The sequence below is a fragment of the Oncorhynchus mykiss genome, chromosome 6, assembly GCF_013265735.2.
Source record: "Oncorhynchus mykiss isolate Arlee chromosome 6, USDA_OmykA_1.1, whole genome shotgun sequence".
Lineage (NCBI taxonomy): Eukaryota > Metazoa > Chordata > Actinopteri > Salmoniformes > Salmonidae > Oncorhynchus > Oncorhynchus mykiss.
In genome coordinates, this window is record NC_048570.1 from 32,749,799 (window position 1) to 32,762,372 (window position 12,574).

At 43.7% G+C, this 12,574-nt stretch overlaps 1 protein-coding gene across 2 annotated transcripts; it reads right to left on the reverse strand.

Moving 5' to 3' along the window:
• Window positions 1-866: 866 nt before the first annotated feature.
• Window positions 867-10,153, reverse strand: LOC110525787 (protein unc-45 homolog B). Of its 2 annotated transcripts, XR_005052067.1 has the most exons (21): window positions 10,036-10,153; window positions 9,151-9,321; window positions 8,993-9,029; window positions 8,671-8,846; window positions 8,325-8,414; window positions 8,005-8,172; window positions 7,661-7,826; window positions 7,256-7,426; window positions 6,858-7,029; window positions 6,291-6,591; window positions 6,018-6,112; window positions 5,486-5,627; window positions 5,208-5,348; window positions 4,412-4,539; window positions 4,211-4,277; window positions 3,949-4,062; window positions 3,699-3,814; window positions 3,165-3,282; window positions 2,891-3,046; window positions 1,308-2,257; window positions 867-1,262 (listed from the first exon to the last, which is right to left on the reverse strand). XR_005052067.1 is itself a non-coding variant. In XM_021606215.2 (20 exons), exons 2-20 carry the CDS (start codon window positions 9,319-9,321, stop codon window positions 1,985-1,987), a joined length of 2,802 nt encoding a protein of 933 aa, XP_021461890.2. In that variant the 5' UTR covers window positions 10,036-10,153; the 3' UTR covers window positions 867-1,984. The 2 variants fall into 2 exon arrangements, 1 of the variants encoding a protein (XP_021461890.2); XM_021606215.2 differs by having other exon boundaries at window positions 867-2,257.
• Between the last annotated feature and the right edge of the window lie 2,421 nt (window positions 10,154-12,574).

The window sequence follows — 12,574 nt, forward strand, 5'->3', positions numbered from 1 at the left end:
CCTATCTCCTCCACTTCATCTAAACTGATTTAAGTGGATTTAACAAGTTACATCAATAAGGGACCATAGCTTTCACCTGGTCAGTCTGTGTTCCTAATGTTTTGTACACTCAGTGTACATTCTACGTGATCAATTTGGGGTTTACAATTGAACCTTTTGTGAGATCTCTGCCAAGAAAGGAGGAAAGAATCAGCCTGTGGGCTTACTGCACATGCAAAAATACACACATACACATCAACATCTGTGTGAGGCTATTTGCCTTCTTTTTCTGGAAGTCATGAAGATGGAAGTCTTATTTTTGTGGGGGTAGGGGCCACCTGGAGGTCAATTCTGACATAAGCTGTATACCAAGATGGTGGATAATTGAAAATATTACACTCAGGCTTTTTACCATTGAAAGAAATGGTCAGTTCCGGTCTACTTAACTGGGTGTCTCCCATAGACACCAATGCAATAGCAGTTGTGTCTGGTCTATTTAGTTAATTGACTTTCATTCAACCATAAAAAAAAAATTGATGGGGGTGTCTCACATCCTCTTCCATCTCTGTTGTTAAAAACCAAGTGAGCACAGTGGATGGAAATAAAAATGCCACTCCCACTTCATGGTCATTGGATGCCGACAGCCCCGCCCATTTCTTCCGTTTGCCTTTAGCCAGACAACTTTGAGCTTTCATGGGCTACAAATGTTTTCCTCTTCTTCCTGCTGCAAAAGTACAAACCTTAAAAGAATATATATTTAGCCCATGTGACTGTTTTAACTGCTTATCAAATACAGTCATGACCAATGTCCACTGTTGAAAATCATACTAGGCTGTACTGACAAACAGTAGAATAAAATTGTCCACTAAAATCAAGATAGACAATAGTCAAAATTCTCATCTTTATCCTTAAGTGTAAAATACAAATAACATTAAACAAAGACCTCTTATCCACACAAATAAACTCTATTTAACTTACAAAAAAATCTATATAAAGTGTAGCCGGTTCAGAAGGGAAACATGAGTGTGGTGGCTTCAGCTGACACCGCATCAGCGGATATTGCACCAGTTGGATTCCCATTAATTACATGCGGTCTATTGAAGTCCACTAGTTCTGCACATGTTTCCCCAATGCTGGATGTCACACGCTCTCATGCGCTGATGTCTCTTGCTGCTGTAACTAGCTGTTACTCGCTATGCTTGCTGTTTCTGATATCCCACCACCAGCCCAGCCTCCACCTGTGGGTTCTGTTTCTGATATCCCACCACCAGCCCAGCCTCCACCTGTGGGTTCTGTTTCTGATATCCCACCACCAGCCCAGCCTCCACCTGTGGGTTCTGTTTCTTCCATCGGGGGGATTTGATATAGCGTATCGTGCTCACTGCCTATAGTTTTATTATAACATTCATATGACGCTTGGCTCTGGCAGTGAGCTACCCTGCAGGACAGAGCTCTAATGCCAAGACAGGCATTGTTATCTTTTCTAATAAATGGTTAAACGTTCACGTGGTGTTTTCTTTCTGAAAATTCGAAATAAAATATCTCAAGAGATTCATTTGTACTGTCTCTGATTTCATGATAGGTGGCTGTTCAGGTGCACCATCAGTCCCATCTCCTGGCCTCCCTGTCCATTGGCCCACACTCAACACAGAGTTTCTCAATCTTCAGTCTCTGGACCTCAATCTGTGGGGTGTATCTGATCAGCAAGTTAGGCAGACTGTAATTAGCTCACACGTTGCAGTTTTCATTAAAAGGCACAAACTGTAAGTCCAATGTACTGTAACAAGTGTTGGCCTGACACTTTGGGAAGACTGTGGGCAGTGAGGGGTATGGGCGTTTGCAAGTGTACCCACCAAATATACACACTCATTGGACTAAAATGGAACTGTCATACATGTTCTTATTTCTGTGTGATTTGTTTCTGGTTGATTGGGTTGCGCCTTTAAGGGAGTAGGTCCATTGCAAGCCAGTCCGTAGTACTATAAAAAGCTTAAGAAACACTGCTTTAAGAAGGGGTTGTGAATGGCTTGATGAGGCCGAGGTCCATGGCCTTGACCAGGCAGGTGCGTGCCACATCGATCACAAGCTGCCTCTTGGGGTTGTCCATTGCTTTGCCAATCACTGTCAGGATCTCCAGGATCTCGCTCTCGATCAGCTTCTTGGCCAGCTCGTTGTCGTCCGAGTTCAGTATGTTGTACACGATCACCAGGCCTCTGTGCTGGATCTGGGGCTGGTCATGGAGAATGAGCCTCTGAAGGATCTCCATCCACTGCAAAGTCTGCGGAGTGAACCGAGAAAACACTGGTCAGACAAAGTGATGAAGTGGATGAGGCCTCACCATACATTTTGAATAAGTATAACTATAATCAGTGTTGTGATGATACAAATGTATTAAGTAATATATAACTATAATCAGTGTTGTGATGATACAAATGTATTAAGTAATATATAACTATATTCAGTGTTGTGATGATACAAATGTATTAAGTAATATATAACTATAATCAGTGTTGTGATGATACAAATGTATTAAGTAATATATAACTATAATCAGTGTTGTGATGATACAAATGTATTAAGTAATATATAACTATAATCAGTGTTGTGATGATACAAATGTATTAAGTAATATATAACTATATTCAGTGTTGTGATGATACAAATGTATTAAGTAATATATAACTATAATCAGTGTTGTGATTATACATATTGATTACGTAACACATAACTAGTCATTGTTGTCATGATACATACCGACTGTCACAACTATAAATCGATGTTGCGATGATACAGCGTTGTGATTGATTGGGACAATTCGGCAGTTCAAATCAGTTCATATCTTTGCACAGGAACTGCCTTTGGGTCACCCCAAGGCGAGTGTACTAGTGTGAATGCAACCAGACAGACATACCACCAGGGTCATCTTGGTGCACAGTTTCTTCTGGGCGGCAGTGAGCATGGCCAGTGCTCCGGCTGCAGCTCTCTGGAGCTTTTCATCGTCCTCAGCACACATCAGCACCAGCAGCTTCAGCCTATCATTCCCATCCTCCAGGTACCGATCCTGCACCTGAACACACAATGGTGACGTTAGTTACACTGGGTGACACGTTTGTTACCTGCACACACACACACAACACACCGTATGTGATGACACTGTTCCCTAAGATTGAGGGGTGTCCTCTCACCTCTTTGCATGTCACCAGGTTGCACATGCACTCTGTGGCTGCCTGTCTGATATGATCATGGTCTTCAAACATGTACTGCTCAATCTCAGGGAGAGCCTTCTCTTTCAGGATCTTCACTCTGGAGCCGTGGAGGATGGGAAGTAATAGTTATGAAATCACGCAAACGTCTCATCTCCTCCACTGAAAACTCTCTGGCAGCAACCGTCTCATCTCCTCCACTCAAAACTCTCTGGCAGCAACTGTCTCATCTCCTCCACTCAAAACTCTCTGGCAGCAACCATCTCATCTCCTCCACTCAAAACGCTCTGACAGCAACAGTGAAAAAACAAAAACAACTCTGGAATGTCCCCAGAGCATATCTGAGCTCACAGCTGTTTTCTGGTTAGAGTCATATTTATTTTGACAAACTTATTGAACACTTGTCCTCTCACACATCGACTACCTTATAGTGATTGTTGAATAATCTGTAATAGTCTCAGGTGTTTAGTTGGGTTATACATACTGTGGTGTGGTTGGTAAATTAACAGGCCTCACCTCAGTTTGTCGTTGAGACCAGCCAAGTTGGTGAGACTCAGAAGTGCCTCGTAGTTCTGCACCCCGTCTCTCTCAGGGTGCAACAGGCTGACCAGAGGACGCACCACCTCATAGATCTGTCAGAGAGAGAGAGATGACAATGCAGGGTGAGGGAGGTAGGGTAAGAGAGGGAAAGAGAGCAGGAAGCAGAATGAGAAACAGCCCACACCCTCTCCCCCATGTAACAGGAAGTGGTCAGACAGGTTCTTACCCTCTCTCCTGGGAAGGCAATCTCTGGGTTGGACACAGCAGCGATCTTGGCCAGGGCGTGGGAGGCCCTTATTTTCCCTATAGCTGATCCCTCCAGAGCCAATGGGATCAGAGCCTGGGGAACACACAAGAGATCAGAGGTTCAGACAGTCAGAAACCCTCTGGTTAGATAAGGGTAATACATCAAATGTAAGGCTGGCTATAGGAAATAGTGATAATTCTAGAACGGAGGATCTCATGAGTCTGTTGTGTCTGTCACTCACCTTGCCCCCTCCATGGGCGCAAATCATGCCACGGTCTTTGGCATCATCTGCCAAGGCAAGGAACACCCTGCGGATGAAAGCAAACACCATTGATTTCAATCCGATTTGTTCTGCAGCATTGCTTATTGCGTGTACTGACTGTAGGTTGGCTCTGGATAAGAAGCAAAATGTTCAAGCCTAGTACAGTCCCAGGTTGCTCACCTTGCCAGCATCTCTTTGGTCTGGTCAGTCAGGAGAAGGTTGTCAGCTTTCACCATGACAGTGAGAGCTGAGATGACCCCTGCCTTTAGCATCCTCTTCACTCTCTTCTGGATGAAATCCTTCTTGTCCTAAGGGCAGAGAAGCGTGTGTATTGTCAGCACCTCCCCCAGTCAATATACCTAGGACCTCAACATAGAAATAATAAACTTTGCTAACTGTAGAGAGCAGCATAGTCACATGTATATAGCTGTTATACTAGTTTAGTTTACAGTGACTTGGTGTCCAGTTATTTCCTGATATAAATAAGGATGACTTGTTTGGTATTTGTTTTTTTTATTAGGATCCCCATTAGCTGTTGCGAAAGCCGCAGCTACTCTTCCTGGGGTCCACACAGAACATGAAACATGACATAATACAGAACATTAATAGACAACAACAGCTCAAGGACAGAACTACATACATTTAATAACGGCACACATAGCCTACACATCAATACATACACACAAACTATCTTGGTCAAATAGGGGAGAGGCGTTGTCACGTGAGGTGTTGCTTTATCTGTTTTTTGAAACCAGGTTCTCTGTTCATTTGAGCAATTTGTGATGGAAGGGAGTTTCATGCAATAATGGCTCTATATAATGTATGCTTTCTTGAATTTGTTCTGCATTTGGGGGCTATGAAAAGACAGCTGGTGGCATGTCTGGTGTGTTTGTGTGTGTGTCAGAGCTGTGCGTAAGTTGCCTCCCCCTGCCTGCTGGACAGACAGGGGGAAGCCTGTGTCTTTCTCTCATCTTACCTTGGGGTGCTGCTCTGGGACGTGCTGCTTGGAGAACTTGGCCAGCTGAACCAGCTCAGGCATGATCTCTTTCTTCTCATAGCTGTTGGTGCAGTTGACCAGGGTACAGGCCACAGCATATAGGATGGTCTTATCTTTAGACTGTATCACAGGGAAACAGGAAAGAGTGAAGTTAGGTACTCTCCTCCAGGTCCCATATTCACCCTTTAATGCCACTATGCTCCGGTCATCTTCTATGAGTTGGGTCTCTGCTCTGTCTTTAATAGTACAGTACCTACCTTGGCCAGTTCAAACATGGCTTTCATGGCAGGCTCGTCCTCAACAAAGTCATCCTTTACATCAGCGTCTTGGGTCAGATAGGCCAGACCTTCTATAGCCCACTTCCTGGTCTTCGTGTCCATGGCAGAGTTACACAGCCACCTGACACACAGGAAGAGGGTTAACAGGGAACCGGGCTAACAGGAAATGGTCCTCCATCTTCAGATTATGACCATGGGAAGCCATTTCTAAATCACACTGAGGGAATATAATATTGTTCTCTCTGCAGCTGAAACACATCAATATATCAATACAAATAGCACGCAATTATCCAGATAAAGAGTCATAATTGTCTGGACTTGGTGTGTAATTAGTCAAGTATAAGGGTACAGATATGTTCACATTCTATTACTCCTGATAGTTGTAGTCCATAATATTTTTTTGTTGTCTGTGATCGACTGTGTCTATGAATACTTCAGTGATATTAAGACCACAAAGTTACGTAATGGCAGATAAGCTTTCAAAGCTACCGACTCCAAAAAACAGACTCACTTCCTGCACTGCTTGGCCAGTTTCTCAGTGGAGCCCTCAGCAAACTGCCTCATACTATAGTCATCTCCACCTGCTGAGCCCAGCTTACACAGACCCTGGGGAAAGGGACACACAGACACACACAAAACAGTGAGTTCATGAACTTGGAGGGAAAGTTACACTTAGATCAATCTGAAGAGCCACTGTAACGTTACCAAACATGAAGAACTATCAATGAACCCCTCAAAAGAGCACATTTCTATTCTAAAGTATGGAAATCTACAGCTCACTCACCACCAGCGCACGGATCTTGATCTTCTCGTTCTTCGTCTTCTTGTAGATGTCTTTGAGCAGCGACACGCCGTTGGTGATGATGAAGGAGGCGCGGCTCATCTTCGTCGAGGAGTGGATCAGCGCTTCCACGGCGACCATCTGGTCCACCTCACGCTCAGAGCCGCACAGCGCCACCATCATCTCCATGATGCCCTGGCGACCCACCAGCTGGTTGCCAACCTCAAATGGCCCCTGCAGCAGGCCTGACAGAGCGTTGATGGCGTGGATGTTCCTGTCCATGTCGTTGGGGTCAAACTTGCCTCTGTGGAGAGAGTCAGGGTCAAGGGGAGTAGTGTTAAGGGTAGATGAGGGAGGTGGGGAGGTGGGGAGAGGTCAGGAATAAATGTTAGTCAGCTGATTTAGTACTCATCACCATCATCAACTATAGTGCCGTTAGATACTTCCCTCGTTGTAACATTACTCATGATGTACGCGTGCATCACAGATACCTATCAATCTCTGTATGATGTTACTCTGATTAGATATGCTACTCGTATGTTACTGTTATGTTACTAATATGTAACTCACTTGATGTACTCGTCACAGACTTCCCTGTAGTGGTCTCTCTCGGGGTCGCAGCGCAGGTCGTCCCAGAGCTTGTCAAGCAACACGCTGGCGATGAGCTGAGTGTTCTCCGTCATGGGCAGCTGGTCTGGGAGGTCAGGTATCTGGCCACACACCTTCAGGATTTTCTTCAGACCTGGCGGGGGGTTCACAAAGCCAGATGAATGACAACTTCCCTAAATTAAGTTGAACAACAGTGAGGAAGGACATTTTACTTTGTGAAGAAACAGTCTTGAGAATGTTCATCTCGTCTTTGGTGTCATAAACAATCAGTGTCCCTGTGTAAGAATTTCCATGACAAACATTTGTCAAAGGTCTACTTAGTGTCACAGATCATGATCAAAGCTAACCGACTCGCTAACCATGGTCGATGGTGAAGAGGCTCTTGGAGTGGTCATGGTCTTTCTTGTCCTTGCGAGGCACGTTCCTGCACAGCAGGTTCAGGGCCTGGTCTCTGCCGTGTCCTGAAACCTTCTTACTGGCAACCATCTCCAGCAGGGCCATCAGGATGCTCTTCAAGTCTTTGCTTGCATCTGCAGGGGAACAGAATAAGTGTCAGACCTCTTTTATGAAAGGGTTTAGAAAACACAAACAAGTAACTATATAACAAGTAAATAAATATAAAACAGAACAATGTGTTTATATAGCTAATAGATGCTATATGGAGGCAATTCACATTGGGTAAAAAACCCTACATACATGTATATAAATGTAGGGCTTTTGACTGGAACAGGATAGGAATGCAGAAACGTAAGTGGATGTCTCACCCAAAACCAGGGCTTCCTCCTTCCCATAAATCCTCCGGTCTCCTCCGGTGAGGGAGTCGTTGATGCACTGGAACAGGTCGGAAGTTGCCAAGGCGATGTCCTCATTGTCGACAGCCATGATGCTGCACAGCTTGTCAATGCCCACCAGGTGGATAATGGCCATGGTCTGTTTAGAGACAAACATACAGGTCAACTGAGTGTACACAAGGGGGACTAGGGCTAGACATTACAATAGAAACTTTGAAAAGGATCCATATCTGTCACAAAGGACCAGGAATTGGGAGGATTGGCTCCCCTTCTTAAAGAATCCCTTATGCACTGCCCTGTCTTCACCTGCCCCTCACCCGTGCTTTGTGTCCAGTGCACATTCCCGCGAAGGTACGGATAGCGGCCAGGACCATCTCTACTTTTCCGGTCTCAAGCATATCCAGCAGCAGAGGCACTCCGTTGTTCTGGAAGATTCTCTCTGCGCCAGCATCTTCTCTGGCCAGAACCACCAGGTTGTTAGCAGCCTACATGGGAAGTAAATACTATTCATACTGGCATAAAAGTTACACACATTGCATTTGATATCAGACTATAAAAATATTAAAGACCACAGCATCATGTTTATCACAGTAAGTGGAATCAATGGAACTGATCTCTACTTCGGTGTCATTCAAACCTTTTCCTTCTTGTCCTTGTCCATCTCCTCATCAAGCAGAATGTCAAACATGTTCTGGACCCGTGAGTCTGTGGAGAAGGTTGTCTTCAGCTGTAGACAGAGAGAGAGAGAGAGCATAAGAAAGAGAGAGCATGAGAGAGAGAGAGAGAGCATAAGAGAGAGAGAGCATGAGAGAGAGAGAGAGAGCATAAGAGAGAGAGAGCATAAGAGGGAAAGAGAGATGCAGATAAGTACTGTAAAATGTGTTTTTATGTCTTGTTCATAAGTCAAACAAATATTATAATCACATAGTTATCAGTAAGTAAACCAATGGCTTGTGTCTAAATGGTCCCAGTTGGTAGCACACCTTGGCTTGGATCTCCGCCCCCAGCCTCCTGAGGGTCTCCAGGAAGGTCTTGTTTTTGGGCTCGATGGTGGAACACCTCTGGACGTCTTTGAAGGCCATGTCCAGCTTGTCCAGCTTCTCCAGAGCCTGGCACCGCCGGAACAGGGCTTTGACGTCTGCTGCATCCACGTCAATGGCTGATGGAGAGCAGAGAATAATACAAGTGTCTGGGTTGAAGTGAAAATACCACTGTGGTATGAGCATAATCCATGATTTGTCAGTTTATGTTATGGTGAGCATGGCAAAATGTTTATTTCTAAGCATTTACTAGACTGTACCGTACCTTTGGAGGCATCAGAGGCTGCATTGGTGTAGCTTTCCTGAGAAAGAAAAAGAGTTCAAAAACATCAGAGGATCAGGAAATCACAACCAGGGATTAATAATTATAAAACGATGCAGTTTTTGCTTGTTGAAGGCCTGTGGTTGAGGTTAGGTGTTTACCTTTTTCAGGAAGCAGGCTGATCTGTTCCTGTAGATGACAGCGAGCACCTTTTTGTCTTTGCACAACTTGGTGGCTTTTGTGTAGCACTCAATGGCCTTGTCCACCTCACCGGCTTGGAAATGCTTGTTTCCCTCATCTTTTAACTGGATTGGATCTGCCATCTCTCCCATCTGGTGAGGAAATGAGAAGTTATAGTTCAACGGTTCAGGTTACAGTATGACTTGAACATTAAAGCCAATGAATGACTGGTACTCAAAGAGTAAACAGCACATATTTCTGGAACATTACATTACTCTTCTAACACTATAAATTGAACATGTATCTCTATACTTAATAGAGAAACAATACATTTAAAACACATTGCAGACAATTCTGAATCTCGAACAATGCTGTAAAAAAATATACCCACCTGTTCCTGGTAGATTGTAACTTTTACAACCAGCTAAAACACCTTGACAAGGTTTCCATTCATTTTGATCTCGGAAAAATACATATAATCACAGTTCAAAATTCTAAATCAGCATGAGTGATTACACCTCACTGTCCCAAAAATGACAAACAAATATAATATTGTAAGAAAAAATAATACTCTTCTTACCGTTCTCACTACAATGTCTCCTTACCTGAAACCCCTTTAGCAAATGGCCCAGCACGTTCTCTAACTTTAAATGGCCACCCCTCATGCCTTACTTGGGCATCGTTTTGCACCACAGTGGGGGCCTTACCACTAATACAATCATTCTAATGGACAGCCACTCCACCGCTCCTGATAGACAATCACCATGTCCCCTGTCCCCTGTCCTAGAGCCCCTGGCAGGCAAGCATGTCACTCAAGACTGTGTACACTCAATACATGTCTCTCAATAGTGCCATATAATTTATACCTTTCAGGATTGTGTGTTCTTCTCTTCTCCTTTAATTTTCACTTGAGTGTCTAGTTTTGAGCTTCACTCCCTGATTGTTTTGCTTTCTATTTTTTTGGTATTAGTGCAACCCCACCCCTCCTTTATACTCGTCTCATGAGGTGGGCCAAAACCGGGGTGGGACCATTTAAAAAATGGATGGGGGTCTACTCTACACAGAAGAGACACTTCCTGAGAGAACTGTACACTGAATTCTCACATTTAGCATTGGATTGGGTTTGTTAAAATGTCTAATTTCTTTTATGACAACATACCAATGCTGAGTCATTAAAATAATTGCATAGTAGTTTATATTTTTGTTCTCTATTTGTACGTTATGACATGGGTAACCCCTTGAAAAATGGCCTGGCCCTGATATGGTCTATTTAAAGAATAGGTTCGATGACAGCTGAGAACTCACCAGAAAATGCTTGTGCAGTTCTAGTGAGGCGGGGGTAGGTGTAGTGGGGGGTCTGGCAGCTCACTGGAAGCTGTAGGAACACACAGAATGACCTGGCAGCTTCTAGAACAGGCCTGGGCTAAGGCCGGGCCGGGGGCCGTATGCGGCCTGCAACCTGTTTCAATACTGCCCGCGAAATCATGCTCAAATCACATGAAGAATTTGCAATAGTCAAGTTTTGAAAAACGTATTTGTTATTCAAATTAAAAGCCAAATTAATACTCGGCTTTCTGTAATGATTTAACTCCCACCGCTTGTGGAACATTTATTTTGAAGGCACGTATAAATAACAACTACACGAGAACATACAGTGACTGACAAGCTGACACACGTCAGTTACAAATCGTAGCTAGCTAGAAATTGCGCAAAAATAAGTTAAAGATTTCAAAGAAAAGGAAAGTAGACAATGAATGTAGGGTGTTCCAGCAAGAGTGGACATCGAAATATGTCTTTATTGAGGTATCAGGGAAAGCTGTGTGCTTAGTGTGCAAAGAGAACATCGCTGTCTTGAAAGACTAACGTTACAACTTGGCCTGACACTTCTAGGCGAAGCATGCAGGGAAATATAGGAGTATGTCTTCTGAGCAGATGGCAAGTGCATCGAAAGTGTTGCTTTCTCAGCAAGGACTTTTCACAAAAATGCATTCAGCAAACGACGGAATTGCGAGAGCTAGCTATGTACTGTCCCACAATATTGCTAAACATAGCAAGCCATTCACTGAGGGCGAATCCATTAAATAATGTTTAATTGACTGCAGCAATACTTTGCCCCGACAACAAAGAGCGGGTTGAAAATGTTTCACTGTCAAGACGAACAGTGACACGGCGTGTTGAGGACATCGCAGAGAATATGGAACAACAGTTGAAAGACAAGGTAGAGAATTTCACCTATTTCTCCTAGGCCCTGGATGAAGGCAGTGATGCACGTGACACGGCGTAGTCGATATTCTTACGAGGCATAACCCCAGACTTTGAAATTACAGTTGAGTTTGCTTCAGTGCAGTCAATGAAGAACACAACCACAAGGTCTTTTGAAAAGGATACAAGATCAAGTAGTTGAGCTAAACCAAGATCAGGAAATGATTTTCCTGCATTGCATTATTCATCAGGAGGTGCTCTGTAAATTGTTTCTGAAAATGAGCCATATTGTTGATACAGTCACTAAAGTGGTAAACTTCATAAGAGCAAAATCTTTAAACTACAGGCAGTTTGTCTCACTGTTGGAAGAGAGAGTCGGGTGATGCAGACCTCCCCTGCCACACAAACGTGAGATGGCTGAGTTTGGAGAAAGTGCTTAATAATGGTGTGGGACCTGAAGCCAGGAGATTTCTGAGTTTTTGCAAATGAAAGGAAAATGTGGATTTCCCTCAACTGCAAGATAAAGAATGGTGGACATCATGGCCCTCATGAATGAACTGAATTCCAAACTACAAGGGAAGGGCCTTTTTGCACATCAGATGTACATCCTTGTCAAAGCCTTAAAAGGTAAAATTACATCTCCTGACCCGCCAAGTACAAAGCCAACAATATAACCCACCTTCCGACACTACTAGTCTGTTCCCTATCAGATGACCAGCGGGAGAAGTATTAATCGCTGCTGCGTGCTTTGAACAGTGAGTTCTCATCATTTTGAGGATTTCAAAATGTTGGAAAATGACATGCTGTTGGTTTCCTCTCCTTTCACCTCCAATGTGGATAACGCGCCCAGTGACCTGCAATTTGAGTTTATCGATCTTCAGTCCGATGCAATGATTGGAGAACTATTCATAAAAATGTCACTGACGAGGTTCTATTTATCTATCGATGAACAAAACTTTCCAAAGACTAGGAGTCATGCTCAGAATATGTTTGTACTGTTTGGGTCCACCTATGTATGTGAACAGACATTTTCAGTGATGAAATATAACAAGTCAAGGCACAGATCTCTTACTAACTCTCACCTCTCAGCAATCCTGCGCATAGCTACGTCAGAAACTATATCTGTTACGGTGAGTGAATGAGGACCCAAAAGCGAATTAACTTAAACAGAGCTTCTTTAATAACCAAACATAGGTAGGCTCA